The sequence below is a fragment of the Podarcis cretensis genome (assembly GCF_951804945.1).
Source record: "Podarcis cretensis genome assembly, chromosome: 2".
In the NCBI taxonomy this organism is placed as follows: domain Eukaryota; kingdom Metazoa; phylum Chordata; class Lepidosauria; order Squamata; family Lacertidae; genus Podarcis; species Podarcis cretensis.
The window spans coordinates 115,061,889-115,089,424 of NC_137171.1; the positions used below are offsets into that span (position 1 = coordinate 115,061,889).

Genomic DNA, 27,536 nt, shown 5'->3' on the forward strand with positions numbered 1-27,536 from the left:
ACATTCAGTCTGTAAGAGGGACCACTGTCTGATGTTTTCTGTTCAAACCGTGGGCCAATCGTGGACTGTTATTATGATTATTTTACTATTAGGCTGTCTATCATTTCTCCTAAGCAAAAGTGATATTCCCTTAGGTAGGAGCTAAGTTCCACCCAACACTTAACCTGGTGACATGTGACTCTGTTTGCTAGGGAAACAATCCAAAGGCAGTAAGGGCTTGTCAAGTGGGAAATGTCAAAGAGGTGGTTGCTCAAGGAGCTGTAAAGGGGAAAGGGAGCCTTCTGAAGAAGCAAGAGGGAAAAGGAAATGTTGCCAAATGGGTTAAATTTGGCAGGGCTAAAAAACAAATAAATCAGCATGTCATTATCTGTACTTCTTTGCAAGTCATTTTCCTCTGAACCCACAGCTTACAACTTACCCACCACCAGACAGGTGTATCTATACCTGCAAGGGGGAAAGACTGTATAGTTCGGTGGTAGAGAATCTGCTTTGCAGGCAAAAGGTTGTTGTTGTTGTTGTTTAGTCGTTTAGTCGTGTCCGACTCTTCGTGACCCCATGGACCAGAGCACGCCAGGCACTCCTGTCTTCCACGGCCTCCTGCAGTTTGGTCAGACTCATGTTTGTAGCTTCGAGAACACTGTCCAACCATCTCGTCCTCTGTCGTCCCCTTCTCCTTGTGCCCTCCATCTTTCCCAACATCAGGGTCTTAACCAGGGAGTCTTCTCTTCTCATGAGGTGGCCAAAGTATTGGAGCCTCAGCTTCAGGATCTGTCCTTCCAGTGAACACTCAGGGCTGATTTCCTTAAGAATGGATAGGTTTGATCTCCTTGCGGTCCATGGGACTCTCAAGAGTCTCCTCCATCACCATAATTCAAAAGCATCAATTCTTCGGCGATCAGCCTTCTTTATGGTCCAGCTCTCACTTCCATACATCAGGCAAAAGGTACCAAGCTCAAATCCCAGCATAGCTAGGTAGGGCTGGAAGAGAATGACTGGAAATCGTGGAGCGATGCTGCCAGCCAGTGTAGGCTATACTGAGCTAGATGCACCAGTGGTTTGACCATAGCTGTCAACCGTCCCTTATTTGGCGGGAAACTCCCTTGTCCCAGAGCTGTTTCCTGCTGCTGTCCTTTATTGATGATGTCCCTTAAATTTCCCGGGTTTCAAAGGAAGCAGCTCCTCTCCCTCCCTCCCTGCTGGCCAGGGAGGAGGGAGGCTCCAACTGTGTTGCTTGGCTGAGTTGCTCACCCAATAAGGAGTCTAAGAACGACTGGAGGGTGGAGCTTGCATGCCTTGTGCCGATCAAATCGGCCACGTTGCCTGGGGACTCGCCTTTGCTCAGCGCTTCCCAGCGGAGAGGTGACGGTGGTTTTCCTTGCTGCATCCCCTTTGCTGGGTTGCTGTGCTGTGGGAACCACCGCTTGAGGCTTCGTTTGGCTGCTGGCTGGGCTTTCTGCCTTTGGCTCAGAGGGGCTCAGAAGTCGAACATACCTGTGCCTGGAAAATCCCTTATTTTAGCTGCTGATCCCTTATTTTCGAGGCTGCTGGTCCCTTATTTTCAAATCTGTAAGTTGACAGCTATGGGTCTGACTCAATATAAGGCAATGTCCTATGTTCCTGTGGACTGTTGTTGCTGGCATCCATCTGTCTCAAGAGACAATGGAGTGTGCCTCCAGGGGTGAAGCCAAACCAATGAGTTAGCAGGACCAAAGTGATCTCCCAGGGGCTCAAGTCTGGTCAGTGTGTATGAAGGTTCTGGGCTGCCCAGGTGACAAGACCTCTTGGCCTCACTGATGTGGTCCAAAGGGAAGCAGAGCGAGATGTTTGGCACTAGGAAATAACAGTGACATGATCCACATGTGGTGGACGTCTGAAAAGATTAAGATTTTTTTGGGGGGGAAATATACGATGAATTAAAAAGATGATGGGGATAACTTTTACTAAAAAACTGGAGGCATTTCTATCAAGTATTTTAGATAAAGAGATCCCAAAAAATCTAAGAGAGGTATTCTTGTATGCAACTGCAGCGGTTCATATACTGTGGCCAAGGGATGGAAAGATCACGAAGCTCCAAAAATAACAGATTGGCAAATCAAATTACAGGAATTGGTGGAGACGGCTTAATTGACTAGCAAACTCAGAGGAATCTCAAAGCAGAAATTTGCAGAAAAATGGGATGGGTATAGAAGATATGTTCAAAAATACAAGAATAGGTTTGACTCCGTGCTAGCATTCAAGTGATAAAGGAACTAAAAGGAGGTGGACAACAATTAAGGATTTATTATGGTTTCAGAATGTATTGGAAAATTTATATAGAAAGGTTTATTGTTTTGAGTACATTTGATTGTAAGATAAAATATATGCAAAGGGACTTGACAGGAAGTCAAAGTTGAAGAAAAGATTTTGGAAGATAAAAGGGGAAAAATATTTACTTTCTTTATTATCATTTTGGGTGCGGGTGTGTGTGTGTGTGGGTGTCTGCACATATGCGTGTTTTTGTATGGAATGTTTGGGAGGAAATAAGACGGTAAATAACAAATAACAAACTAAATATTGATGTATGTAATTTTTATTTCTTAATTATATTTAGTGGTAGTATGGTTGTATCTTTTTTGTAACATAAAATAATTCAATAAAATTTTTTTATTTTTTATTTTTTTAAAAAAGATGTTTGGCACTAGCTTGCCTGCAGGAGTTGACAGGAGGCGTTCAAAGCACCATCCAACTGCCTTAGGGTTTGTGTCGGGTTTACTCCTCAGCTACTCCTTCTCCTAAAGGATCAGAGTTTTGCTTTTCCTAGATGGGGCTCCCTTCCCAGGCTGAGGAGCCCCATCTGCCCCTCATTTCCCTCTGCAGCACATGCAGGAACTGCCTTCTTGACCACTGGACCCGCTTTTGGTCTTGAAATAAATAAAGGTCTTTTATATATATAATCGGGGACGCGGGTGGCGCTGTGAGTAAAACCTCAGTGCCTAGGACTTGCTGATCGTATGGTTGGCGGTTCAAATCCCCACAGCGGGGTGAGCTCCCGTCTTTCAGTCCCAGCTCCTGCCCACCTAGCAGTTCAAAAGCACCCTTAAGTGCAAGTAGATAAATAGGTACCGCTTTATAGCGGGAAGGTAAACGGCGTTTCCGTGTGCTGCGCTGGTGCTGGCTCGCCAGCTGCGGCTTTGTCATGCTGGCCACGTGACCCGGAAGTGTCCTCGGACGGCGCCGGCTCACAGCCTCTAGAGCGAGATGAGCACGCAACCCTAGAGTCGGACACGACTGGCCCGTACGGGCAGGGGTACCTTTACCTTATATATATAATAAATGTTCATAAATGTACCAAGAAAACACGTACATAAATATTTAAACCACATGTCTGAAGCAGCACAGGAAAGCAGTCCTGGAACCATTTTGACTCCCAAACTGACCAAATGTTTTCTCTGCAGAAAAAAATGGAAGAGCCTCCCCATTGTCTTTCCCTTCACAAAACCCGTCTTAAGGGTGCATCTGTGTATGAATAGGTGAGCCTGTGACCTGGCTCAGGAACTAAGTATTTATCATTACAAAAGACTGGCCAGGCTCCCCAGGGTATCCAATCAAGTGACCATTAACAGATACCCTGCCAGACTGGAGATAAACAACACACTCAGATTTCTGCTGTAGACTGCCCTTTCTGTGATGTAGGTATGATGTCTCTGAGGGTGGTCTTGGACTCCAAGGCGGGCAATTTAAAATGTCTATATAAGGGCGGACACACCTTGGTTCTGGGTCCTTCTCCTTCTCCTGCGTGTGAAGGGTGCACCCTGTTGCAACAGTTCAATAAAGATCAGGCTTACAAGCTGCTTTGCTTCTCAATATTCTCTGGTTGGCCTCTGTTATTTTCTCCTACTGATGGAGAACCTACAACCGACTCTATAAGGGCTCTTGTGTCCCCCATAAGGGAATAAGGGCAGATCTTTGTTTATTACAGTCTCATCCACTCAGTCTGCCAAAACCTGCCTTTGCATGCAAAAGAAGTCCCTAATTCACCAAATATTTGAGACTCACCTGAGGATTACACTTAATGTGCATGATGGACTCTAATCAGTGAAAGCGGATGCCATAATGACATCTGCTGGTCTTTAAAGTGCTACATGACTCTGCTGTTTAACACTCTGACAGATGAAACACTGCTATTTTGCTATAAACTGTTTCTCATCCTTCTTCTTCTGCTCCTTTGGTGATCACTCGTAGCTGAGTAAGATTGTCTTCCATGACAAATGTCTTAATTGTGTGTCCGTAAGTGACTGTGGAGGCCAATTCTGGATCCACACGTCCTTCCACAGCGGGAACATAGTTTTCTGGGTGAGAGTTCAGCAAATGATTTGCCAAATGTGTTCCTCATCCAACACTCTCAACCATACTTTGTTTAACAAACCACAAGTTAAACACAAGTCGTCCCACAAACAATCAAACATACTGAAATATACTCGGAGTCGAGAGTGGATTTCATGCTCTTTATTCAGCTCATAGTGGTGAGGAGGAATGAAAGTTCCCCCAGAATGTCTGCTTTGTATACATTATTTACACAATGGGCCCCACGTGATTGGCTAATTCTGGGATTCACCTGTAGGCCAATCAGGTTGTGGATTCACTTCCACCTGGAGCTGGATTGGATGGCTCCTGTGGACCAATCAGACTGCTGCATTCTGAATCCTATTGTTCTAGGACCAATCAGACTGCTGCATTCTGAATCCTATTGTTCTAGGACCAGACTGCTGCCTTTTGGATCCTATTCAACTCAGTACATAACACATACCATGGCTCGTTTTTCCAAATATTTTTTTTAAAATAATATTTATTAACATTTTAAAGACTGCAAAAGAAAGACAAAGAATTAAACAAAACAAAACAATACAATACAAAAACAAAAACACTACACAACACCAACCCCCAAACATTAAATTAACAAAACCAAACAAACACAATTTAAAACACATCTAATAAGTTCAGTATCTTAACTTTCATTTACTTGTTTCAACGACCTCCTCACACCTCCCTTTTTGTATTCCACTTTAATTAACTGTTTCAGCAATTCCTTTCCATCTTCCTCTGTTTTCTGTCCTGTAATTTATCTTAACATTTTCTAACCTTATTTTTCCCTTTCATATATAATTGTCTTAACATATTTTAACTTTATTTTCCCTTTAATACTCTAATAATCTATTTGTACTTAATTCCTTGTAACATTTCTACTAAAGACATATAGCTCCTTTCCAACATTTTTCTAACACTCATTAATTTTACAATATTTTTATAAATAGTCTTTAAACTTTTTCCAATCTTCTTCCACCGACACTTCTCCCTGGTCCCGGATTCTGCCAGTCATATCTGCCAATTCCCTATAGTCCATCAACCTGGTGATCTTCTGTCCGATGCTCTTAACTCTTTTCCAAGTCCCTTCTGTGAGTCTTCTTCATATTTATACATGAACTTTACTTTGTCTTCCACTGATCTTATTTTCATTTTCCTTCCTTTGAGGCTAAAGAGTAGATCTCGGGGAAACTCCCACCTAAAGATGATTTTATTCCTTCTCGACAGGGCAACCAAATCTCCGTAGTTAAATCTAAGATCCGAAAGGTATTTCAGGACGTCTTTCAAAATTTCCACTCTTGACTGTTGTTCTTCTAAGTTCCTCTGGTATTTCCAACAGTCTCTTATTTTGTTCTTCTCTTTTTCCCCTCCTCTTCCAAGTCTGAGAGCCCTCACAGTTTTAACCTCTTCTTGACCCAAGTCCCGGTCCCAAAAGTCATCAAATTCCTGTGTAAGGAAATCTATCAAACTTTCCTTCTCCAGTTCAGGTAGGGCTCTGATCCTCGAAATCTGATTTTCTTTAAATTCAATCATAGCAGGCATCAACTTTTGGTCATCAAATTGCATCTGTAAGGCTGGGACTCTCTCTCTCTCCAATTGTGTTACTTTAGGTTCAACGGCAATAACTTTCTCCCTAGCCTTCTCCGCAGTTTGCCATGTCAAAATAGATTCCTGTGTCAGTTTCTGAATAGTTTCTATATTGGTGTTCACTTTTTGTCCCAAATTGTCAATTTTGGTAGTTACCACATCCACCTTTTTGTGAAGCTGTTCCAGTGAGTCACTTATCTTACATAATACAACCACTAAGGCCTCTTCTGTCAACATTCTTAACCGATTCAAGGTCCCCAGAATCTCACAGGTTTTATCTTGCAGCTGGAAATTCCCCCAGCTCAACTCTTGTGACAGTTTCAAAAGCTTCCTCTAGAGGGAAACAGTTCCTCTAGAGGGAAACAGTTTCTATTTGTATTAGTCCTTTTAAACTCAATTCAAACAATAAAGTTAGTTTCAATTTTCTGTTACTTTTATTCCTTTTTAAACGCAGACGGAGACCATGGAAACAATGTATTCCTCTTATTTAACTAACTGTCAGTGAACGTTCTAATCACGGTCAGTCCTGTTGGCAGCCCGTTTCCAGGATCGGAGCGGTGGTATATTAACTCTGTTCGCTCTCTCCTGCAGGTATACTCAGTCCAAAACTTTCCCCCCTCTTCTCCTGCCACCAAGGGGGGTTTAGTATTTTTTACTTATGGAAATTTAGTCCTTTACAATAGGCTTTCCGAGACTTCAGCTTGCATCCTCATTGCTTCAATGAAGGTGGACTTCCTGTTTTAGACCTCCCCGTTTCGGCACCAAATTAAGATGTTTAAAAATCCAATTCTCCGCTCTACTCACAGGTAGTTGCTTTAAGATCAAATTGTCCACAGGAAAAAGTCAGCGCTCTCCGGCAACAGCTATGCGGCTTTGCTCCATGGAAGAAGCAGTCAATTCGAAGCACCGCACTGCTCACCCCACGTCGTTCCGGATCCCAGAAACCGGGTTTCCCCGCGAGTAGAGGAGGCGCAAAAGGTGCCAGCCAAATCCCACATTCACAGGCTTCACCCACCTGTGATTTCTAGTGGGTCTCCGCCTTCGCCATGGCGGCCAGACCCGGATTCCCACGAAGCAAATTCCTCCCGATCAGAGGAATTCCGCCATTACCGGAGGCGCTAACCCGGAAGTCCGTTTTTCCAAATATTTTTTGTGTGTTCCAGCTGCTCATGCCTTTGCAAACTTGTAAGCATCTGGGGTAGGGACACAGGTGGCGCTGTGGGTTAAAGCCTCAGCGCCTAGGGCTTGCCGATCGAAAGGTCGGCGGTTCGAATCCCTGCGGCGGGGTGCGCTCCCGCTGCTCGGTCCCAGCGCCTGCCAACCTAGCAGTTCGAAAGCACCTCTGGGTGCAAGTAGATAAATAGGGACCGCTTACCAGCGGGAAGGTAAACGGCGTTTCCGTGTGCGGCTCTGGCTCGCCAGAGCAGCGATGTCACGCTGGCCACATGACCCGGAAGTGTCTCCGGACAGCGCTGGCCCCTGGCCTCTTAAGTGAGATGGGCGCACAACCCCAGAGTCTGTCAAGACTGGCCCGTACGGGCAGGGGTACCTTTACCTTTACCTTTTTAAGCATCTGGGGTGGGCCAGTGAGACAAACCATAGTTATGGAAAAGTGTCTGGTTCGCACATGACACCAAGCCATAGCTAAAACAAACCAAGGTTCATAGACCAACAACAACTCTACGGTTCTTCGGTTCTGTGTTTTGGTGGATCCTAGAATTTCATAGAAGCTTCTCTGGAGGTGGGGAAGCAGTCTGGAAGAGAAAGATCCACCATGAGTAAAATATATTGTTGTGCGAATCACAAGAGAGTTTTGGATGTGTGTTTGATTGTGGCAGCTTCTGGGTTCACACATGCTGACAGGCTGAGCAGGCCTTGCCAGTGCATGTACTGACTGCACCTTCCATAGAATGGTTCCACAATCCCTTGCAGCTCACGGTGGTTCAATGCCAGATGTTTACTGCTTCTGAAAAGGACCTCTCCTCCCCTCTGGGAGTCAAAATGCAATAATAGCAAACTAAACAATGAACACTTTGGAATCCTCCAGATTACCTGTTTCTCAGCATGCATCCTGATTCATTTGCAGAGAGATTAGATTATGCTGGCTTTTTAATGAACATCTATTCTGATTTGTTTGTGGGAAGGTTGGATTGCATTGGGGGAACTGACATTGCATCAAGCATCATCCCTCCCACATTTCCCAGTGATTGTTCTTGCCGCTTCCCTTATCAGCGATCTTTTGGGGAAGCTGCTATGTTGCATAAGACCAGTCGACACTAATTTCACATCTGGAATTTGCCTGTTGAATCCCATCCCAAACCAGAGACAATCTGGAAGAGGAAAGAATGAAAGCCAGTCTTTACTGAACATTCATTCTGATTTGCTTGCGGGGCAGTTATATAACAATGAGCGTTTGTCCCACGTTTGTTCCAGATTCACTTGAGGGCAGGGTGTCTCCCCATGAATCATTCATTCATCCCAGACTTTTCAATCGCTTTCTGAACTGCACCAAGCTCATGGCGACAGAGCACTTTAGTACATGTTAATTGTGCGAACCTACCGCCCCTGTTTCTGCTTGAATCCTTCCCACAAAATAGTGACAGGAGGCACCATTTGTTGCCCTTGCAACAAATCTGCTGTGTGAGGCAGCTGCCTCCCTCTGCCTAATGGTAGAGATGGCCCAATGTGTATATGCATGTATTACATCAGCAGTCAGGCCTGCCTGAGGCCTACTGGAAGCTGGGTTTGGATATAATGATTGGGCTACTGGCGCCATCACTTCCCACATGGCTGCTTTATTTCTATAGCTATACCTTTGCCTGCTTGTATATGCTCTGCTCCATCCTTCCAGCATATTCTCTGCTGCCTGTTCGCCTCTCCAATGTGCACCTCCTCCACCACCTCCTGCCTTCAGTTATCAGCAAAGTCACGAAGCCACAAAAGAGGGTGATGCTACAAATTCAGTCCGATGCAAAGCAGACAATATCCAGGGTCCAGAAGATCTATTGAATCGTTGCAAACAATATCCTTTCCTCTCTCTGTGCAGCCCTTTCCTTCAGGGAAACGTTACTTGTCAAATGTAGCTGCAATATTCAGTTTGGCACGCCTGCCTTTAAAAGAAACAAACAAAAAAATGTCTGCTCTGATTTAATCAGCGCATGTTTTTATCTTCTGCGCACCTCACATATTCTGTTTCTTCTTCTTTTGATCTGCTAAGGAATGTTTCTTACTTTATTTGGAAAAGTAAAGCTTGGAGCCCAAGACAAATTATTTTAAAATCTCTCCATTCCTATTAGCTTACTCAGAGAAGTAGGTCACACTGAGCTAAATATGCATTACTTCCCAGTTAGCATGAATAGCAGGAGTGGGGATTTCTTTTCCAGCTCAAGGGCCACATTCTGTTTTAGGGATCCATGGGGGGGCACATTTCAGTGGTAGGCAGAGCCAGAGGCAAAAGGGAGCAGAGCAATGGATGTGCCTTTGTACAACAGACCACAACAGAGCTTTCCAAACTGTGTGTCGTGACACGTTAAGTGTGTCGGCTGCAGTGTGTCACACGAACGCTCCTCCCGGGGTTGGAAAGGGGTTAGTTTAAACTCTGTTTTGCTGGTGTTGTAAACAAAATCTGGTCTTGTTCCCTTATAGGGGACACAAGAGCCCTTATAGAGTCCTTTGTAGGTTCTCCATCGGTAGGAGAAAAGAACAGAGACCAACCAGAGAATATTGAGAAGCAAAGCAGCTAGTAAGACTGATCTTTATTAACGCTGTTGCAACAGGGTGCTCCCTTCACACACAGGAGAGCGGAGGAGGACCCAGAACAAAGGTGTGCCTCCCCTTATAGAGACATTTTGAAATTCCCTGCCCTGGAGCTCAAGACCACCCCCAGAAACATCATACATATACCACAGAAGGGGTGTAGTCCAAGACCACCACCCCAGATACATAGAAAAGGTGGTCTACAACAGAAATCTGAGTGCTTTGTTTATCTCCTGTCTGCCAGGTTATCTGATAATGCCTTATCTGATTGCTTTCCTGGTAGTCTGGCCATTCCTTTGAGATGGTAATCACTTAATTCCTGAGACAATGGGAAGGTTCCTTCTCCCTCCTTGCAGAGAAACATTTGGTCAGTTTGGGAGTCAAAATGGTTTCAGGGCTGTATTCCTGTGCTGCTCCAGACATGTGGTTTATATATTTATGTACGTGTTTGCTTGGTACATTTATGAACATTTATTATATATCTAAGACCTTAAAATTCTTACAACACTGGTAAAACTGAATGACTGTGCTGTGAAATGATACATGTCTAAAACGTGTGTCCCCAACATAAAAAGTTTGGAAAGCTCTGAAGTACACTGTAGCCATGCAAAAAGAAAAGACAATAAAAGAAAAAATACAGAGGTTTCTATGTACCCCTCTAAATCCTCCATCTTGGTAAGCAAGAGATATTACCATCACAGTCCAAGGATACAGTTATGGTAAAAAGGTAAAAAAAGGTAAAGGACCCCAGACGGTTAAGTCCAGTCAAAGGCGACTCTGGGGTTGCGGCGCTCATCTCCCTTTCAGGTTGAGGGAGCCAGTGTTTGTCCACAGACAGCTTTCCAGGTCATGTGACCAGCATGACTAAACCACTTCTGGCGCAATGGGACACCGTGACGGAAACCAGAGCGCACGAAAATGGCCTTTACCTTCCCGCCACAGCAGTACCTATTTATCTACTTGCGCTGGCGTGCTTTCAAACTGCTAGGTTGGCAGGAACTGGGACAGAACAATGACCATCGCAGGGATTCGAAGCACCGACCTTCTGATCGGTAAGCCCAAGAGGCTCAGTGGTTTAGACCACAACACCACCCACATGCACATGGCATTAAGAGGTCAGATAGGCCTGGGGGGCACATTCGACCCCCAGACTGGTGCAGTGACTTGGCTTACGAGCTCTGTTATTATTGATGGTTCCAGTTACAGATAGGTAGCCGTGTTGGTCTGCCATAGTAAAAACAAAATAAAAAAATTCCTTCCAGTAGCACCTTAAAGACCAACTAAGTTAGTTCTTGGTATGAGCTTTTGTGTGCATGCACACTTCTTCAGATACACATTATTGATGGTGTTGCTGTTGCTGTTGTTACTATTTGTTTTTCAATTTACCATATTTTTTGCTCTATAAGACGCACATTTTCCCCTCCAAAAATTAAGGGGAAATGAGTGTGCTTCTTGTGGAGCGAATGCAGGCTCCTTGGCTTCAGCGATAGCAACGCGAAGCCTCCAAAGCGCAGTGGGAGCGCTCCCGCCGCGCTCTGGAGGCTTCGCGTTGCTTTCGCTGAAGCCTGGAGAGCGAGAGGGGTCGGTGCGCACAGACCCCTCTCACTCTCCAGGCTTCAGGGATAGCCGCCTGAAGCCTCCGGAGCGCGGCGGGAGCTCCCGCTGCGCTCCAGAGGCTTCGGGTTCCTTTCACTGAAGGGTAGGAGCCCCTTCAGCTAAGGCGCAGCGCCCCTTCAGCTAAGCGGGAGGAGAAGTGGAAGAGGCTCTGTTTTTCCTGCTGCTTCGCTGAAGGGGCGCTGAGCAGAGAGGGGGAGTTTTTTTCTTCTTGTTCTCCCCCTCTAAAACAAGGTGCGTCCTATGGTCGGGTACGCCCTATAGAGCGAAAAATATGGTATATACCGTCCCTTATCAGAAGACCCCAGGGCAGTGTACGGCATTAAAAACACATTACAGAACATCAATGAGAAAACCGTAATTAAATCCATAATGATACACAGCCTAATAGTAAAATAATCATAATAACAGTCCACGATTGGCCCACGGTTTGAACAGAAAACATCAGACAGTGGTCCCTCTTACAGACTGAATGTTTACTTGGATATGATTCTTATTGTGTCAAACTGGGCTTGCCGCCATGTGAATGCATGAAGGGCTGGTATCTGGAGACTGCAATATTGTTATGAACACTTAACATGGAGTTTTCTTCTGAACAGGCATGCATAGCATTGCCCTGTAATTGTTCTAACCACACTGTCTCTTATAAAGGTGTACGGTCTAGATTTTCTCCAAGACTGCAGGCGAGATGGATTTTTTTATCATCGGTTGCTTGTGAACATTTACTAACACATTTCGCTGCCTCAAGCAGAATTGCAACTCTTCAATTTTTTTAATGGTACTTTTTTTTTTAAAAGGAACATCAGAAGCAGAGCATCAGTTAATGTACCTTAGCATTGTCCACACTGACTGGCAGCAGCTCTCCAGGGTTTTGGCAAGGTTCTCTCCAAATCTCCCCTGGAGATACTGGGGACTGAACCTGGAAACTTCTGCTTACTAGGTAGTAGCTCTACCACTGAACTACAGCCCTTCCCTTTTTTGACCTTTTATGTGAGCCAGATACAAAGTAATTAGTTGTTGTTGTTGTTGTTTAGTCGTTTAGTTGTGTCTGACTCTTCGTGACCCCATGGACCAGAGCACGCCAGGCACTCCTGTTTTTCACTGCCTCCCGCAGTTTGGTCAGACTCATGCTGGTAGCTTCAACAACACTGTCCATCCATCTCGTCCTCTGCCGTCTTCTTCTCCTTGTGCCCTCCATCTTTCCCAGCATCAGGGTCTTTTCCAGGGAGTCTTCTCTTCTCATGAGGTGGCCAAAGTACTGGAGCCTCAGCTTCACGATCTGTCCTTCCAGTGAGCACTCAGGGCTTATTTCCTTCAGAATGGATAGGTTTGATCTTCTTGCAGTCCATGGGACTCTCAAGAGTCTCCTCCAGCACCATAATTCAAAAGCATCAATTCTTCGGCGATCAGCCTTCTTTATGGTCCAGCTCTCACTTCCATACATCACTACTGGGAAAACCATAGCTTTAACTATACGGACCTTTGTTGGCAAGGTGATGTCTCTGCTTTTTAAGATGCTGTCTAGGTTTGTCATTGCTTTTCTCCCAAGAAGCAGACAGAGATAAGTTTTTCCTACAATGGTGCCTCGCAAGACGAAATTAATTCGTACCGCGAGTTTTTTCGTCTTGCGATTTTTTTGTCTTGCGAAGCACGGACTTTGGAAAAGCTTCAAAAATCACCAAAGTCTTCGAAAACCTCAAAAAAGGCTACCACACCGCGTGCTATGAGTTGCACCTTGAAGTGAATGCACGGTTTTAAGAAAAAGGAAACAAACTTGCAAGACAAAGGAAACAAACTTGCAAGACGTTTTCGTCTTGCGAAGCAAGCCCATAGGGAAATCCATCTTGTGAAGCAACTCAAAAAACGAAGAACTCTTCCGTTTTGCGAGTTTTTCGTCTTACGAGGCATTCGTCTTGCGAGGTACCACTGTACTTGCATTTGCAGGGCTGCAGTTTGAGGCATGGCCACAAGGACCCGTTGGAAAGCTCAGATCTTGCCATATATATATACATACCGTGGTACCTTGGTTCTCAAACTTAATCCATTCTGGGAGTCCGTTTGAATCCCAAAATGGTTCCTGCAGCCAATCAGAAGCCGTGGAAGCCGTGTCGGACATTCAGCTTCTGAAAAACATTCGCAAACCAGAACACTCACTTCCGGGTTTGTGGCATTCAGGAGCTGATTTGTTTGGGAGCCAAGCCGTTTGGCTACCAAGGTACCACTTTATACACACACACAACTTTAGCTGCTGTCCCCCCACCCCCACCCCATTCCACCGCCACATTTAGCCTCAGAAAAAGTAAGGATGGCTCAAAGTTTAGTCATGTACAGCCTCTGGAAAATTGAGGCAGTATATCCTTATACTTCCAGACACAGAAACAAAATAAAAAATAAAAAATGTTCCTCTGACTCAGCTTCTCCAAAATCAGTTTAAGGGCAAGATCTGAGCTTTTCAATGGGTCCTTGTGGCTATGCCTTCATATAGCAGCTTGATCTGGAGGAGAGATCAGTTTTTATTTAGTTAATTTATATACTGCCCTATACCCAGAGGTCAGGGCGGTTCACACAATGGTGAGGGTGGGGCCTGGATTGACTCCAGCTGCAAAAGCTGAGGCTGCTGAACAGATTCTTGGGCTGGGGTATTGTTTAAGGGTTTTTTTTGTTGGGGTTTTTTGTTGCTGTTTTGGATATTAATTTTTTGTATCTTTATTTTAGGTTTTACAGTTTATGTGGGAATTGCACAACTCGGTTGCATTTCTTTTGATGTTTTATTTATTGTTTATCACTTCTCTTGCCATGTTGTAATCATATTTGACTTTTTTTCCATGTTGTAAGCCGTCTTGAGCATGGTTTTAACTACGGAAAGGCAGCGTACGATTAAAATTATGCGAACCTGAATATTCTGCACCCAGATAAACACAAGCCTGGAAACTTAATTCAGCGACGCGCTGTGCTCAGAATGTATCCCAGGAAAAGGTTGCAAAGCCAATTTCGCATCCTCTTGCGGCTACAATCTTGAAGCCCCGCCTGCAACATTCTTCCGTCGCTCCGCTGGAAAAGATTTGCAACAAGCTCCGTTCCTTCGTGGACAGAAACATATTTTCCCCTTGTAGCAAAAAACGCCAGTTGTTTTTATGGCTCGAGATCAAATGCACAGCAAATCCCAGGACCTTATAAGATGGATGCATTTGGTTTGGGGAGGGGGGGCTCGCGGAGAAAGCCCCACCCCCATTTCCCAACCATCCTCTTCCTCCCTCCTTTTCAGGAAATGACAAATATTTGCACCCGGGTCAACCAGCCCTCCTGCCTCGCCCCCACCTAAACCCTCCCTCCGCCCCCTAAGGCAGCCCTGCGAACCCCATAGCTGTTCAGGAGGGCGCATGGGACTCCGGCGATGGGCAGATGGAGGCTGATGTGGCGGGCTTGGGGGCGCACGAAGCCCCCGGGACTGAGATCCGCGGTGAGTGGAAAGCCTCGCTTTTTTAAAAAGAGAGATGCGTGCGATCCCGACGATCCCGTTGTTTTGCAAACACGCTGCTCGCGTGCGGACGTGCAGGGAGCCGCGTCTGCAAGATGGGGAAGGGGCGGTGCGCGGGGATCGTCTTTGCGCGCAGACTTGGGTGGGAAATCCCGGGGAGCTCGGCGGGGGGTGGGGGTGGGACGACTCTTTCCTCACGAGGAAGCCTATGCACGGAGTCGGATCGAGTTGGAAAATGGAGAACCTCGCACCCAGCCCCACCCCCCCCAAAAAAAAACCTCCCCACATTTGATAGTGGGCGGTAGAGGGAAGCGCCGTTTGTTTTGCAAAGCGTGCGCGCCCTCGGGGCTTCCATATGGCGAGCGTCTGCCTGCAAGGGGAGGAAGGTGGACGACGGCTCTTGCGCAGAGGACGAAGGGGAAAGTTGCCACGAGTTTACCCTTCTAATCGCAGCGCCCGTGAGAGTGGAGAGGCCCGGAGAAACTGCAGGGTGTGGAGAGAGGCCTTTAGGATACAAACGGGTGGGGCGCGCCAGACAGAGCAAAACCGCAAAACTCTTCTTTAAAAAACACCAAAGCAAAGCCATTTGCGATCCTGCCCTCTGGACATGGTGCCACCTCTTTTTCCAGTTCCTCCCGCTCCGCAATTGGCTTCGTGTGTTGGAAGGTGGCGCATGCACCTTGTATTCAAAGCACATTCCACCAGCGCCCCCAGGACCCTGGGAAATGCAGTTTACCAGTCATGGGACTACAATTCCCAGACCCCTTTTCTAAAAGTGATGGTTCCTAAGATTTGGGGGGGGACGCAGGTGGCGCTGTGGGTTAAAGCCTCAGCGCCTAGGGCTTGCCGATTGAAAGGTCGGCGGTTCGAATCCCTGCGGCGGGGTGCGATCCCGCTGCTCGGTCCCAGCGCCTGCCAACCTAGCAGTTTGAAAGCACCTCCGGGTGCAAGTAGATAAATAGGGACCGCTTACCAGCGGGAAGGTAAACGGCGTTTCCGTGTGCGGCTCTGGCTCTGGCTCTGGCCAGAGCAGCGATGTCACGCTGGCCACGTGACCCGGAAGTGTCTCCGGACAGCGCTGGCCCCTGGCCTCTTAAGTGAGATGGGCGCACAACCCCAGAGTCTGTCAAGACTGGCCCGTACGGGCAGGGGTACCTTTACCTTTACCTTTAAGATTTGGGGTTTTTTTGGGGGGAGGTGCTTTTAAAATGTGGTTTGTACGCACCCAAAGATTCCTGCTAGGCCTGTCTAGTCCAGGAATGGGGGACCTCAGGCACAGTTGCTAAATGCAGTTCTTCAAGCTTCGTTATCGGGCCCTCGGGTCTCTTTGTCTCTTTGCCTTCTCACTGGCCCTCCTTCCATGTTTTGCTTGTCTGGATGAAGAATTTTGGGGCATGCAGAAACGTCTGGCTTTTGTGTAACTGGGATGTACCCAATTACACAACAGTAAATGTAAACAGCAATTACTGTCACACTTTTGCCTCTGAAAAGTGACCCCTGGAATTTGCCCTCTCTGAGTGGCAAAATTTCTCAGCCCCTGATCTAGTCCCAACATCCTGTTGCCACAGTGGGTGAGGGTAGGGCAAGAGGCAGGGCTTTGTACATGTTTTGTCTTTTTGGGTCGGCAGCACACAAAGGCGGCTTAATTAAAACCTGTTTGTGGGGATTTGCCCTTGGGGAAATCTCAGCAGCCATTGAAGATATTTATTGAGTGGAGTGTTAGAAACTCAGATACAGAAGCTAATTGCCAAATGGTACCTTAAACCTGAAGGGACGCGGGTGGCGTTGTGGGTTAAACCACAGAGCCAATCAGAAGGTCGGCGGTTCGAATCCCCATGACGGGGTGAGCTCCCGTTGCTCGGTCCCTGCTCCTGCCAACCTAGCAGTTCGAAAGCACGTCAAAGTGTAAGTAGATAAATAGGTACCACTCCAGCGGGAAGGTAAACGGCATTTTCGTGCGCTGCTCTGGTTCGCCAGAAGTGGCTTAGTCATGCTGGCCACATGACCCGGAAGATGTAAGCCGGCTCCCTCAGGCCAATAAAGCGAGATGAGCGCCACAACTCCAGAGTCGGCCACGACTGGACCTAATGGTCAGGGGTCCCTTTACCTTTACCTTTTACCTTAAACCTAGGTTATGGTCACCGCGCTGTAATGTCTAGGTGCCTTTTTTTTTACAGTGAAATTTTTTATTCATGCTGTTGTTATTATTTTTCGCTTTATTTTTTAAAGAAAAAAATTCAGTGTGGTTTACAATGCATCAAGACATCAAAGAAAGCAACCCAGGGGAAAAAATCAAATTCAATCATCAATAAAAAAAATTCAGATCCTTTTCTACGTGACATTTTACATTTCCCAGCTTTATATTTACAGTGGTACCTCAGGTTAAGAACTTAATTTGTTGTGGAGGCCCGTTCTTAACCTGAAACTGTTCTTAACCTGAGGTACCACTTTAGCTAATGGCGCCTCCCACTACTGCCGTGTGATTTCTGTTCTCATCCTGAAGCAAAGTTCTTAACCCGAGGTAATATTTCTGGGTTAGCAGAGTTTGTAACCTGAAGCTTCTGTAACCCGAGGTACCACTGTATAGCTGTCCCATAGCATAAGGACTCTAGGAAGCCAGTGTAGTGTAGTGGTTAGAGTGTCAGACTAGGTATCCTGGGAGGTCAGGGTTCAAATCCCCACTCAGTCCTGAAACTCACCGGGTGACCTTGGATTCAGTTGCAGCCTCTTCACCTACCTCACAGGGTCGTCATAGGGATTATCTGAGGAAGGGGTGTGTGAACCATAGACTCCTTGGATAAAAAGGTGGGCTATAAATGCAGTAAATGGATGGATGGCGGCTAACAGATTGAGGCTGGATCCTGACAAGACAGAAGTACTGTTTTTGGGGGACAGGGGGCGGGCGGGTGTGGGGGACTCCCTGGTCCTGAATGGGGTAACTGTGCACCTGAAGGATCAGGTGCGCAGCTCGGGTGTCATTTTGGATTTGCAGCTGTCCATGGAAGAGCAGGTCAATTCTGTATCTAGGGCAGCTCCATCTGGTACGCAGGCTGAGACCCTACCTGCCCACGGACTGTCTCACCAGCGTGCTGCATGCTCTGGTTATCTCTCACTTGGACTACTGCAATGCGCTCTATGTGGGGCTACCTTTGAAGGTGACCTGGAAACTACAACTAATCCAGCTAGACTGGTGACTGGGAGCGGCCGCCGAGACCACATAACACTGGTCTTGAAAGATCTACACTGGCTCCCAGTTCGTTTCCGAGCACAATTCAAAGTGTGGGTGCTGATCTTTAAAGCCCTAAATGGCCTCAGCCCAGTATACCTGAAGGAGCATCTCCACCCCCATCCTTGTCCCCAGACAATGAGGTCCAGTGCCAAGGGCCTTCTGGTGGTTCCCTCATTGTGAAAAGCCAAGTTACAGGGAACCAGGCAGAGGGCCTTCTTGGTAGTGGCACCCGCCCTGTGGAACGCCCTCCCACCGGATGTCAAGGAGAACAACAACTGCCAGACTTTTAGAAGATATCTGAAGGCAGCCCTGTTTAGGGAAGCTTTTAATGTTTGATGCATTGTTGTTGTTGTTTAGTCGTTTAGTCGTGTCCGACTCTTCGTGACCCCATGGACCAGAGAACGCCAGGCACTCCTGTCCTCCACTGCCCCCCGCAGCTTGGTCAGACTCATGCTGGTAACCTCGAAAACACTATCCAACCATCTCGTCCTCTGTCGCCCCCTTCTCCTTGTGCCCTCCATCTTTCCCAACATCAGGGTCTTCTCCAGGGAGTCTTCTCTTCTCATGAGGTGGCCAAAGTACTGGAGCCTCAGCTTCACAATCTGTCCTTCCAGTGAGCACTCAGGGCTGATTTCCTTCAGAATGGAGAGGTTTGGAGAGCCAAAAACCTAGAGTCAGCTGGTGGGTGCTAGTTCTTTATTTGCAGGGTCTGTTTCCAAGTGGGGACCATTTAGAGATGAGCACCCTTCAACTGCAGCCTGAGGTCTCCAGCCCAGTTATCATACCCTTTCTCTCTCTTTTTTTTCCAAAAAATAATAATTTATACTTTTCAAGTTTATGCATTCCATTAATTTTACAATAATTTTGACATTTCAAAACTTGACTTCCTTCCCCCTCTTTCTGCAGTTCCTTAAATTTATTTTTAATATCTTCCGCATATCCAAATTGACCAAATTTGCTCATTTATTCATCTTCTTTAAATATTTTGTTGTTGTTGTTTAGTCGTGTCCGACTCTTCGTGACCCCATGGACCAGAGCACGCCAGGCACTTCTGTCCTCCACTGCCTCCCGCAGTTTGATCAAACTCATGCTGGAAGCTTCAAGAACACCATCCAACCATCTCATCCTCTGCCGTCCCCTTCTCCTTGTGCCCTCCATCTTTCCCAACATCAGGGTCTTTTCCAGGGAGTCTTCTCTTCTCATGGGGTGGCCAAAGTATTGGAGCCTCAGCTTCACAATCTGTCCTTCCAGTGAGCACTCAGGGCTGATTTCCTTAAGAATGGATACGTTTGATCTTCTTGCAGTCCATGGGACTCTCAAGAGTCTCCTCCAGCACCAGAATTCAAAAGCATTGATTCTTCGGGGATCAGCCTTCTTTATGGTCCAGCTCTCACTTCCATACATCACTACTGGGAAAACCATAGCTTTAACTATACGGACCTTTGTCGGCAAGGTGATGTCTCTATTTTTTAAGATGCTGTCTAGGTTTGTCATTGCTTTTCTCCCAAGAAGCAGGCGTCTTTTAATTTCGTGACTGCTGTCACCATCTGCAGTGATCATGGAGCCCAAGAAAGTAAAATCTCTCACTGCCTCCATTTCTTCCCCTTCTATTTGCCAGGAGGTGATGGGACCAGTAGCCATGATCTTCGTTTTTTTGATGTTGAGCTTCAGACCATATTTTGCACTCTCCTCTTTCACCCTCAATAAAAGGTTCTTTAATTCCTCCTCACTTTCTGCCATCAAGGTTGTGTCATCTGCATATCTGAGGTTGTTGATATTTCTTCCGGCAATCTTAATTCTGGCTTCGGATTCATCCAGCCCAGCCTTTCGCATGATGAATTCTGCATATAAGTTAAATAAGCAGGGAGACAATATATAGACTTGTCGTACGCCTTTCCCAATTTTGAACCAATCAGTTGTTCCATATCCAGTTCTAACTGTAGCTTCTTGTCCCACATAGAGATTTCTCAGGAGACAGATGAGGTGATCAGGCACTCCCATTTCTTTAAGAACTTGCCATAGTTTGCTGTGGTCGACACAGTCAAAGGCTTTTGCATAGTCAATGAAGCAGAAGTAGATGTCTTTCTGGAACTCTCTAGCTTTCTCCATAATCCAGCGCATGTTTGCAATTTGGGCTCTGGTTCCTCTGCCTCTTCTAAATCCAGCTTGCACTTCTGGGAGTTCTCGGTCCACATACTGCTTGAGCCTTCCTTGTAGTATTTTAAGCATAACCTTGCTAGTGTGTGAAATGAGTGCAATTGTGCGATAGTTGGAGCATTCTTTGGCACTGCCCTTCTTTGGGATTGGGATGTAGACTGATCTTCTCCAATCCTCTGGCCACTGCTGAGTTTTCCAAACTTGCTGGCATATTGAGTGTAGCACCTTAACAGCATCATCTTTTAAAATTTTAAATAGTTCAGCTGGAATACCCTCACTTCCACTGGCCTTGTTATTTGCAGTGCTTTCTAAGGCCCATTTGACTTCACTCTCCAGGATGTCTGGCTCAAGGTCAGCAACCACACTACCTGGGGTATATGAGACATCCGTTTCTTTCTGGTATAATTCCTCTGTGTATTCTTGCCACCTCTTCTTGATGTCTTCTGCTTCTGTTAGGTCCTTACCACTTTTGTCCTTTATTATGGTAATCTTTGTACGAAATGTTCCTTTCATATTTTCGATTTTCTTCAACAGATCTCTGGTTCTTCCCATTCTATTGCTTTCCTCTATTTCTTTGCATTGCTTGTTTAAGAAGGTCTTCTTGTCTCTCCTTGCTATTCTTTGGAAATCTGCATTCAATTTCCTGTATGTTTCACGATCTCCCTTGCATTTTGCTTGCCTTCTCTCCCCCGCTATTTGTAAGGCCTCATTGGACAGCCACTTTGCTTTCTTGCATTTCCTTTTCATTGGGATGGTTTTCGTTGCTGCCTCCTGTATAATGTTACGAGCCTCCATCCATAGTTCTTCAGGCACTCTGTCCACCAAATCTAAATCCTTAAACCTGTTCCTCACTTCCACTGTGTATTCATAAGGGATTTGACTTAGATTGTATCTTACCGGCCCAGTGGTTTTTCCTACTTTCTTCAGTTTAAGCTTGAATTTTGCTATAAGAAGCTGATGATCTGAGCCACAGTCAGCTCCAGGTCTTGTTTTTGCTGACTGTATAGAGCTTCTCCATCTTTGGCTGCAGAGAATATAATCAATCTGATTTCGATGCTGCCCATCTGGTGATGTCCATGTGTAGAGTCGTCTCTTGTGTTGCTGGAAAAGCGTGTTTGTGATGACCAGCTTGTTCTCTTGACAGAACTCTATTAGCCTTTGCCCTGCTTCGTTTTGATCTCCAAGGCCAAACTTGCCAGTTGTTCCTTTTATCTCTTGACTCCCTACTTTAGCATTCCAATCCCCTATAATGAGAAGAACATCCTTCTTTGGTGTCACTTCTATAAGGTGTTGTAAGTCTTCATAGAATTGGTCAATTTCAGTTTCTTCAGCACCAGTAGTTGGTGCATAAACTTGGATTACTGTGATGTTAAAAGGTCTGCCTTGGATTCGTATCGAGATCATTCTATCATTTTTGAGATTGCATCCCAGTACAGCTTTTGCCACTCTTTTGTTGACTATGAGGGCCACTCCATTTCTTTTACGGGTTTCTTGCCCACAGTAGTAGATATGATGGTCATCCGAACTGAATTCACCCATTCCCGTCCATTTTAGTTCACTGATGCCCAGGATGTCAATATTTATTCTTGCCATCTCATTTTTGACCACCTCCAACTTACCCATGTTCATGGTTCTTACATTCCAGGTTCCTATGCAATATTTTTCTTTACAGCATTGGACTTTCCTTTCGCTTCCAGGCATATCCGCAACTGAGCGTCCTTTCGGCTTTGGCCCAGCCGCTTCATCAGCTCTGGATCTACTTGTACTTGCCCTCCGCTCTTCCCCAGTAGCATGTTGGACGCCTTCCGACCTGAGGGGCTCATCTTCCAGCGTCATAACTTTTATATGCCTGTTGTCTTTGTCCATGGAGTTTTCTTGGCAGGGATACTGGAGTGGCTTGCCGGTTCCTCCTCCAGGTGGATCACGTTTGGTCAAAACTCTCCACTATGACCTGTTCATCTTGGGTGCCCTGCTCGGCATAGTTCATAGCTTCTCTGAGTTCTTCAAGCCCCTTCGCCACGGCAAGGCAGTGATCCATGAAGGGGATTTGATGCATTACTGTGTTTTAATATTTTGTTGGAAGCCGCCCAGAGTTGCTGGGGAAACCCAGCCAGATGGGTGGGTTATAAATAATAAATAATAAATTATTTTTATTTTTATTAGTAGTAGTAGTAGTAGTTGTTGTCAGGGAACTGCCATCGGAGCCAGAGGTGGAGGGAAGGCTCCAGAGGGACGCCGGAGAGGGTCCCAGTAGGGAGAGAGGCAGCCCATCTTCTGGGGAAGGGAATCAGCGTAGCACCAGTGGAGGAGGGGGGCAGATGGGGGAATCGGCGAGGTGGCTCCAGGACTCCTCGCCGGGGACCAGCGGGGAGAGCATGGGTCCTCCGCTGCCCACACCCTCCCTGCGCAGAAGACTTCCGCGCAGGGAGAGTAGAAGGAGACTGGGCGTCAAAGAACTTCTTTGCTGGAAGAAGTTCAAGAAATGCCCATTGACTGATTCTGCCAGCGATTGAGACAGCCACAGATGGGTGGCTGTCCGGACAGAAAGGGTTCACCCAGGTAACCCAGCCAGGTGTGGCGCCAACCTACGCACGAGCAACCCCAGAACCATTACAAGTAGTAGTAGTAGTAAGGGGCTAGCCAGATGGAGACATCAGCACCCAGAAATCTCCTTGTGGTGCCTGGGGAATTTCTGACCCTGCTTGGGTGGGAGTGACTGTTCTTTTGACTCTGCCCTTTCTTCCCTTCCAGACACTCCACTGCAGGCATGCCTCATTCTTCCCGCTCCCTCGCCAGCCCTTGCCGTCGCTGGCAGAGACCACGGCCCGGTACTTGCGCTCCCTGGAGCCGCTGGTGAGTCCAGAGGAGCTGGAGCAGACGCAGCAGCTGCTGGCCGAGTTCGGGGTGCCAGGCGGAGAGGGCGAGAGGCTCCAAGCACGGCTGCAGCGCCGGGTGGACCGCATGGAGAACTGGGTAAGGAAGGGGGACCCGGGGCTCTGCAGAGAGACCCCACAAAGCAGGAAGAAGCTGCCGGTGGCAGTGGGGCTTCCTAGCAGAGCTCTTAGGGCAAATTCACGGCATACATTGAAAGTGCTATGCTACCATGTTAAACAGCCATGGCTTCCCCCCCCCAAGGGATTCTGGGAACTTTAGCTTCATTATACACCAGGCACCCCTAAACTTACCCCTCCAGATGTTTTGGGATCACAACTCCCATCATCCCTAGCTAGCAGGACCAGTGGTCAGGGATGATGGGAATTGTAGTCTCAAAACATCTGGAGGGCCAAGTTTGGGGGTGCCTGTTATACGCCTTTAGGTGCCGGGGGGAACTGTTCCTTTTTAACCGGGCCTTTGGTTTTCGAGCGTAATTGCTTCCATTTTTGAACGCCTCAGAAGTCGAATGGCTTCCGCTCCATGTTTTTCAATTTTCTCAATGGGTTTTCGGACGCTTGGGAAGTCAAACACTCTTCCGGAACAGATTATGTTCGAAAACCAAGCTTCCACTGTATATATTTTGTAATTTTATGTTGCGAACTGCCTTGAGATCTACGGGTATAGGCCGGTACACAAATTTAAACAACAACAACACCACAGTTTCCAGAGTGGTTTCACAGTCACTGGGAACACAGGGGATTGTAGCTCTGGGAGGAGAATCAGGGTCTCCTAACAGCTCCCAGGACCCTAAATAACAAATTACAGTTCCCATGATGATTTGGGGGAAAGGCATGGCTGTTTTAAAGTTGGTGCCGTAGCTGCTCCGTTAGGACGGACAGGGCACGGCCCAGGAGCAGACCTTGGTAATCTGCCGCCTGTGCAAGGCTATTTGAAGCCCCCCTGCCAGCCCTTGTGGTGCTGGCTGAAGCTGGGCTTTGGGAAGGAGGTGTGAGGATGTGGCAGGGTCCTAGAGCCCTCAAAACTCCTTTCCAAAGCCGGTAAGCACTTGCCCAGCTTTGGGAAGGAGGACTTTAGGGACCTGTCTAAGGCATGATGCCTCCTTCCGGAAAATGGGTATGCGCCCACTAGGCTTTGAGAAGTCGCCCTTCTCATCTCCCATTGGGCTCCTTGCCTTCCTCCCAACACCAGCTGCCCCTGACAACACTTAACATAAAGTCTAGCTTGCAATTTTTCTTCTCCTACTTTAACCCCTCCTCCTGTTCCTTTCCCTTCCTCTGTTTCACCTGTGCCATATTTTAGATTGTAAGCTCTCTGGGGCAGAGGCCTGCCCTGTTGTGCTCTGTGAAGCGCTATGAACATAAGAATTTGTGCACAGATAAACAATAACAATAGATGAGGTGCAGCAGCTGGAAACAGTCAGCCAGGCTGTGTGCATCCATAGCAGTGACCGGAGGAGGAATGGCCGCTGGGAGGAGCGCAGAGAGAAGAAATGCCATGGTGCATTTGTAGCAGCAAAACCAGATGCCTTCATCTGCCCTGGCTGCAAAAAAACATATCTCTCCTGGTTCTACAGCCACAGCAGGCGCTGCAATCTTCCAATGGTTTTACTTCGCCCCCCAAAAGGCACACTCCTCCATTGTCTCCCAAGGCAGAGGGATGCCAACCAGAAACCAGATGAGATGTGGGGAATCTTTGGCCCTCCAGGTGTTGCTGAACTACAACTCTCATCAGGGAGCATGTCCATTGTCCAGGAAGGATGGGAGTTATAGTTCAGCAACATCAGGAGAGACAAAGGTGCACTCCACCTACCATAAATGAGCTGTGAAAGACACTTGGGGGATGGGGGTCACCAGTGCTATTTTTATTGAAAAAGGTAAAGGACCCCTGGATGGTTAAGTCCACAGTCAAAGGTGACTATGGGGTTGCGGCGCTCATCTCGCTTTTCAGGCCGAGGGAGCCACCGTTTGTCCACAGACAGCTTTCCGGGTCATGAGGCCAGCATGACTAAACCACTTCTGGCACAACGGGACACCGTGATGGAAACCAGGGCACACGGAATATTCTGTTTACCTTCCCGCCACAGTGGTACCTATTTATCTACTTGCACTGGCGTGCTTTTGAACTGCTAGGTTGGCAGGAGCTGGGACAGAGCAGCGGGAGCTTGCTACCATTGAGTGGATTCGAACCACCGACCTTCCAATCGGCAAACACAAGAGGCTCGGTGGTTTTGAAAACTCACCACGAACACCTCCCTCAATGGCAAGGGCGCTCATCTGAGAAGTGCTGGAACTGAATTCCTGTGTGTCCCTGCCCTTGGGCAAGGCAGAGAGAAGTGTTGTATTCCCTTGTCCTAAATGTACCCCATTCATTCCAGATCACAGACTGGTGGGTTCAGTCAGCATACCTGGAAAGCCGCCTGCCGCTGGCTGTTCACTCCAGCCCCGCTGTCGTGCTGCCCAAGCAGGATTTCAATGACTGGAAAGGACAATTGAGGTAAGGAAGGGGGCAGTGGGTGGGGGGGGGTGGAAGGATACTCAAGACCGGTGAGGAATTTTGGCAGTCAGTGGGAAAGCTGCCTTGGCTTTAGGCTGCTCAGGTTATCTTCCCTGCACAACCCACTTCAGAGGTCCAGCTCCAAGGGCCTTCTGGCACGTCCCTCCCTGCGAGAAGTGAGGTTGCAGGGAACCAGGCAGAGGGCCTTCTTGGTGGTGGCACCCGCCCTGTGGAACGCCCTTCCATCAGGTGTCAAGGAAATAAACAACTATCTGACTTTTAGCAGCCTTGTTTAGGGAAGTTTTTAATGTCTGATGTTTTATTGTATTTTTAAACTTTATTGGAAGCCATGCAGAGTAGTACTAGTAGTAATAATAATAATAATAATAGTAATAATTGATACCCCGGCCATCTAGCTGGGCTTCCCCAGCCACTCTGGGTGGCTTCTAACAAAATATTAAAATACAGTAATGCATCAAACATTAAAAGCTTCCCTAATGCCTTCAAATGTCTTCTAAAAGTATGGTAGTTGTTCTCTTTGACACCTGAAGGGAGGGTGTCCCACAGGGAGGGCGCCACTACCAAGAAGTCCCTCTGTCTGGTTCCCTGCAATCTCACTTCTCACTGGGAGGGAACCGCCAGAAGGCCCTCGGCACTGGACCTCAGTGTTTGGGGAGAACGATGGGGATGGAGACGCTCCTTCAGATATACTGGAACGAGGCTGTTTAGGGCTTTTTAGGGTGACTGGGGAAACCAAGCCAGATGGGTTCTGTTCATCCAGCGGGAACCTTTGGCCCGCCAGAGTTTTACTCCCAACTTCCATCAGCCCAAGACAGCATGGCCAGTGGTCAGGTGTTGTGGGAGTTGTAGTTGTGCAACACCCGGATGGCACAGGTTCGCCACACCGTGTTAATCCTGCAGCAACAGCTCTTATTTAAGCTGCCCGTTTGAACACACCCCTGGCTTGAATCCGGGTTGTCGCACAACTGCTTCAGGCTGAGTCACGGTGTTTAGAAATGAGCTCGCCCGGACACCGAACTAGTTAAGCTTGATGTAAAACGAAGTATAATTACAAAGTGGGTGGGTGGCAATTAACCACAGCTATCCCTGCAGTTAATAAACCTGTTGCTGGCAGCAGATCAAAGTGGACCGGGTGACCAAACCTGTATCCTTATGATGGCTTCTTGAGAAGGAACAATTGTACTGGGGGTATAGCTCAGCGGTAGAGCATTTGACTGCAGATCAAGAGGTCCCTGGTTCAAGTCCGGGTGCCCCCTCTTTTTGGAGGAATTCACATTTTTAATCCTCCCCTAGCCCCAGTGTTTCAGGTTAGTTAAAATGTATCATTGTTTTTCCTTTGGAAAATATTACAATAAGGGCCACGACAGGCCCCATATTCCTTGTTCAATGCGAGTTCTGCCTTATGTGTGTGGGGGTGTGTGTGTGGAGAAAAGACCTTTTACATTTTTGGTTCTTCAAATCCCCAACACCTCCTCTTGTGGGTAAAATCTTGAAATACTTTGGCAGGTAATTTTGTCATTGAACAGAACATCTGAGCGATACCAATACAGTGGTACCTCGTGTTACGGACGGGAACCGTTCCGGAGGCCCGTCCGTAATGTGAAATGCCTGCAACTTGAAGCGCTGCGCTTGCTCAGGCACAAAACATGATTTAGTGCCTCTGCACATGCACGAGCGGCGAAACCCAGAAGTAACCCGTTCTGGTATTTCCGGGTTGCCGCGGGAAATAATGCGAAAAGACGCAACATGAAGCGGACGCAACATGAGGTATGACTGTATATTTTGCTGTCAGAATTGGAGCAGCAATTCGGTGTCCCCACATGTCAAGGCTGAAGGGCTGGCCATTATTATTATTATTATTACTACTACTACTACTACTACTACTACTACTACTACAGTGGTACCTCAGGTTACAGGTGCTTCAGGTTACAGGTGCTTCAGGTTACAGACGCTTCAGGTTACAGG

The 27,536-nt window shown here is 47.1% G+C and overlaps 1 protein-coding gene across 1 annotated transcript in view; it reads left to right on the forward strand.

Moving 5' to 3' along the window:
- Positions 1 to 14,586: 14,586 nt before the first annotated feature.
- Positions 14,587 to 27,536, forward strand: part of LOC307208494 (carnitine O-acetyltransferase-like) — a 49,488-nt gene continuing 36,538 nt past the window's right edge. The window contains exons 1-3 of the mRNA XM_079963122.1: positions 14,587 to 14,758; positions 22,914 to 23,135; positions 25,432 to 25,550. Of these exons, the coding sequence (XP_079819248.1) occupies positions 14,693 to 14,758; positions 22,914 to 23,135; positions 25,432 to 25,550 (407 nt within the window). The 5' untranslated portion in view covers positions 14,587 to 14,692. The remainder of the gene's footprint in view (positions 14,759 to 22,913; positions 23,136 to 25,431; positions 25,551 to 27,536) is intronic.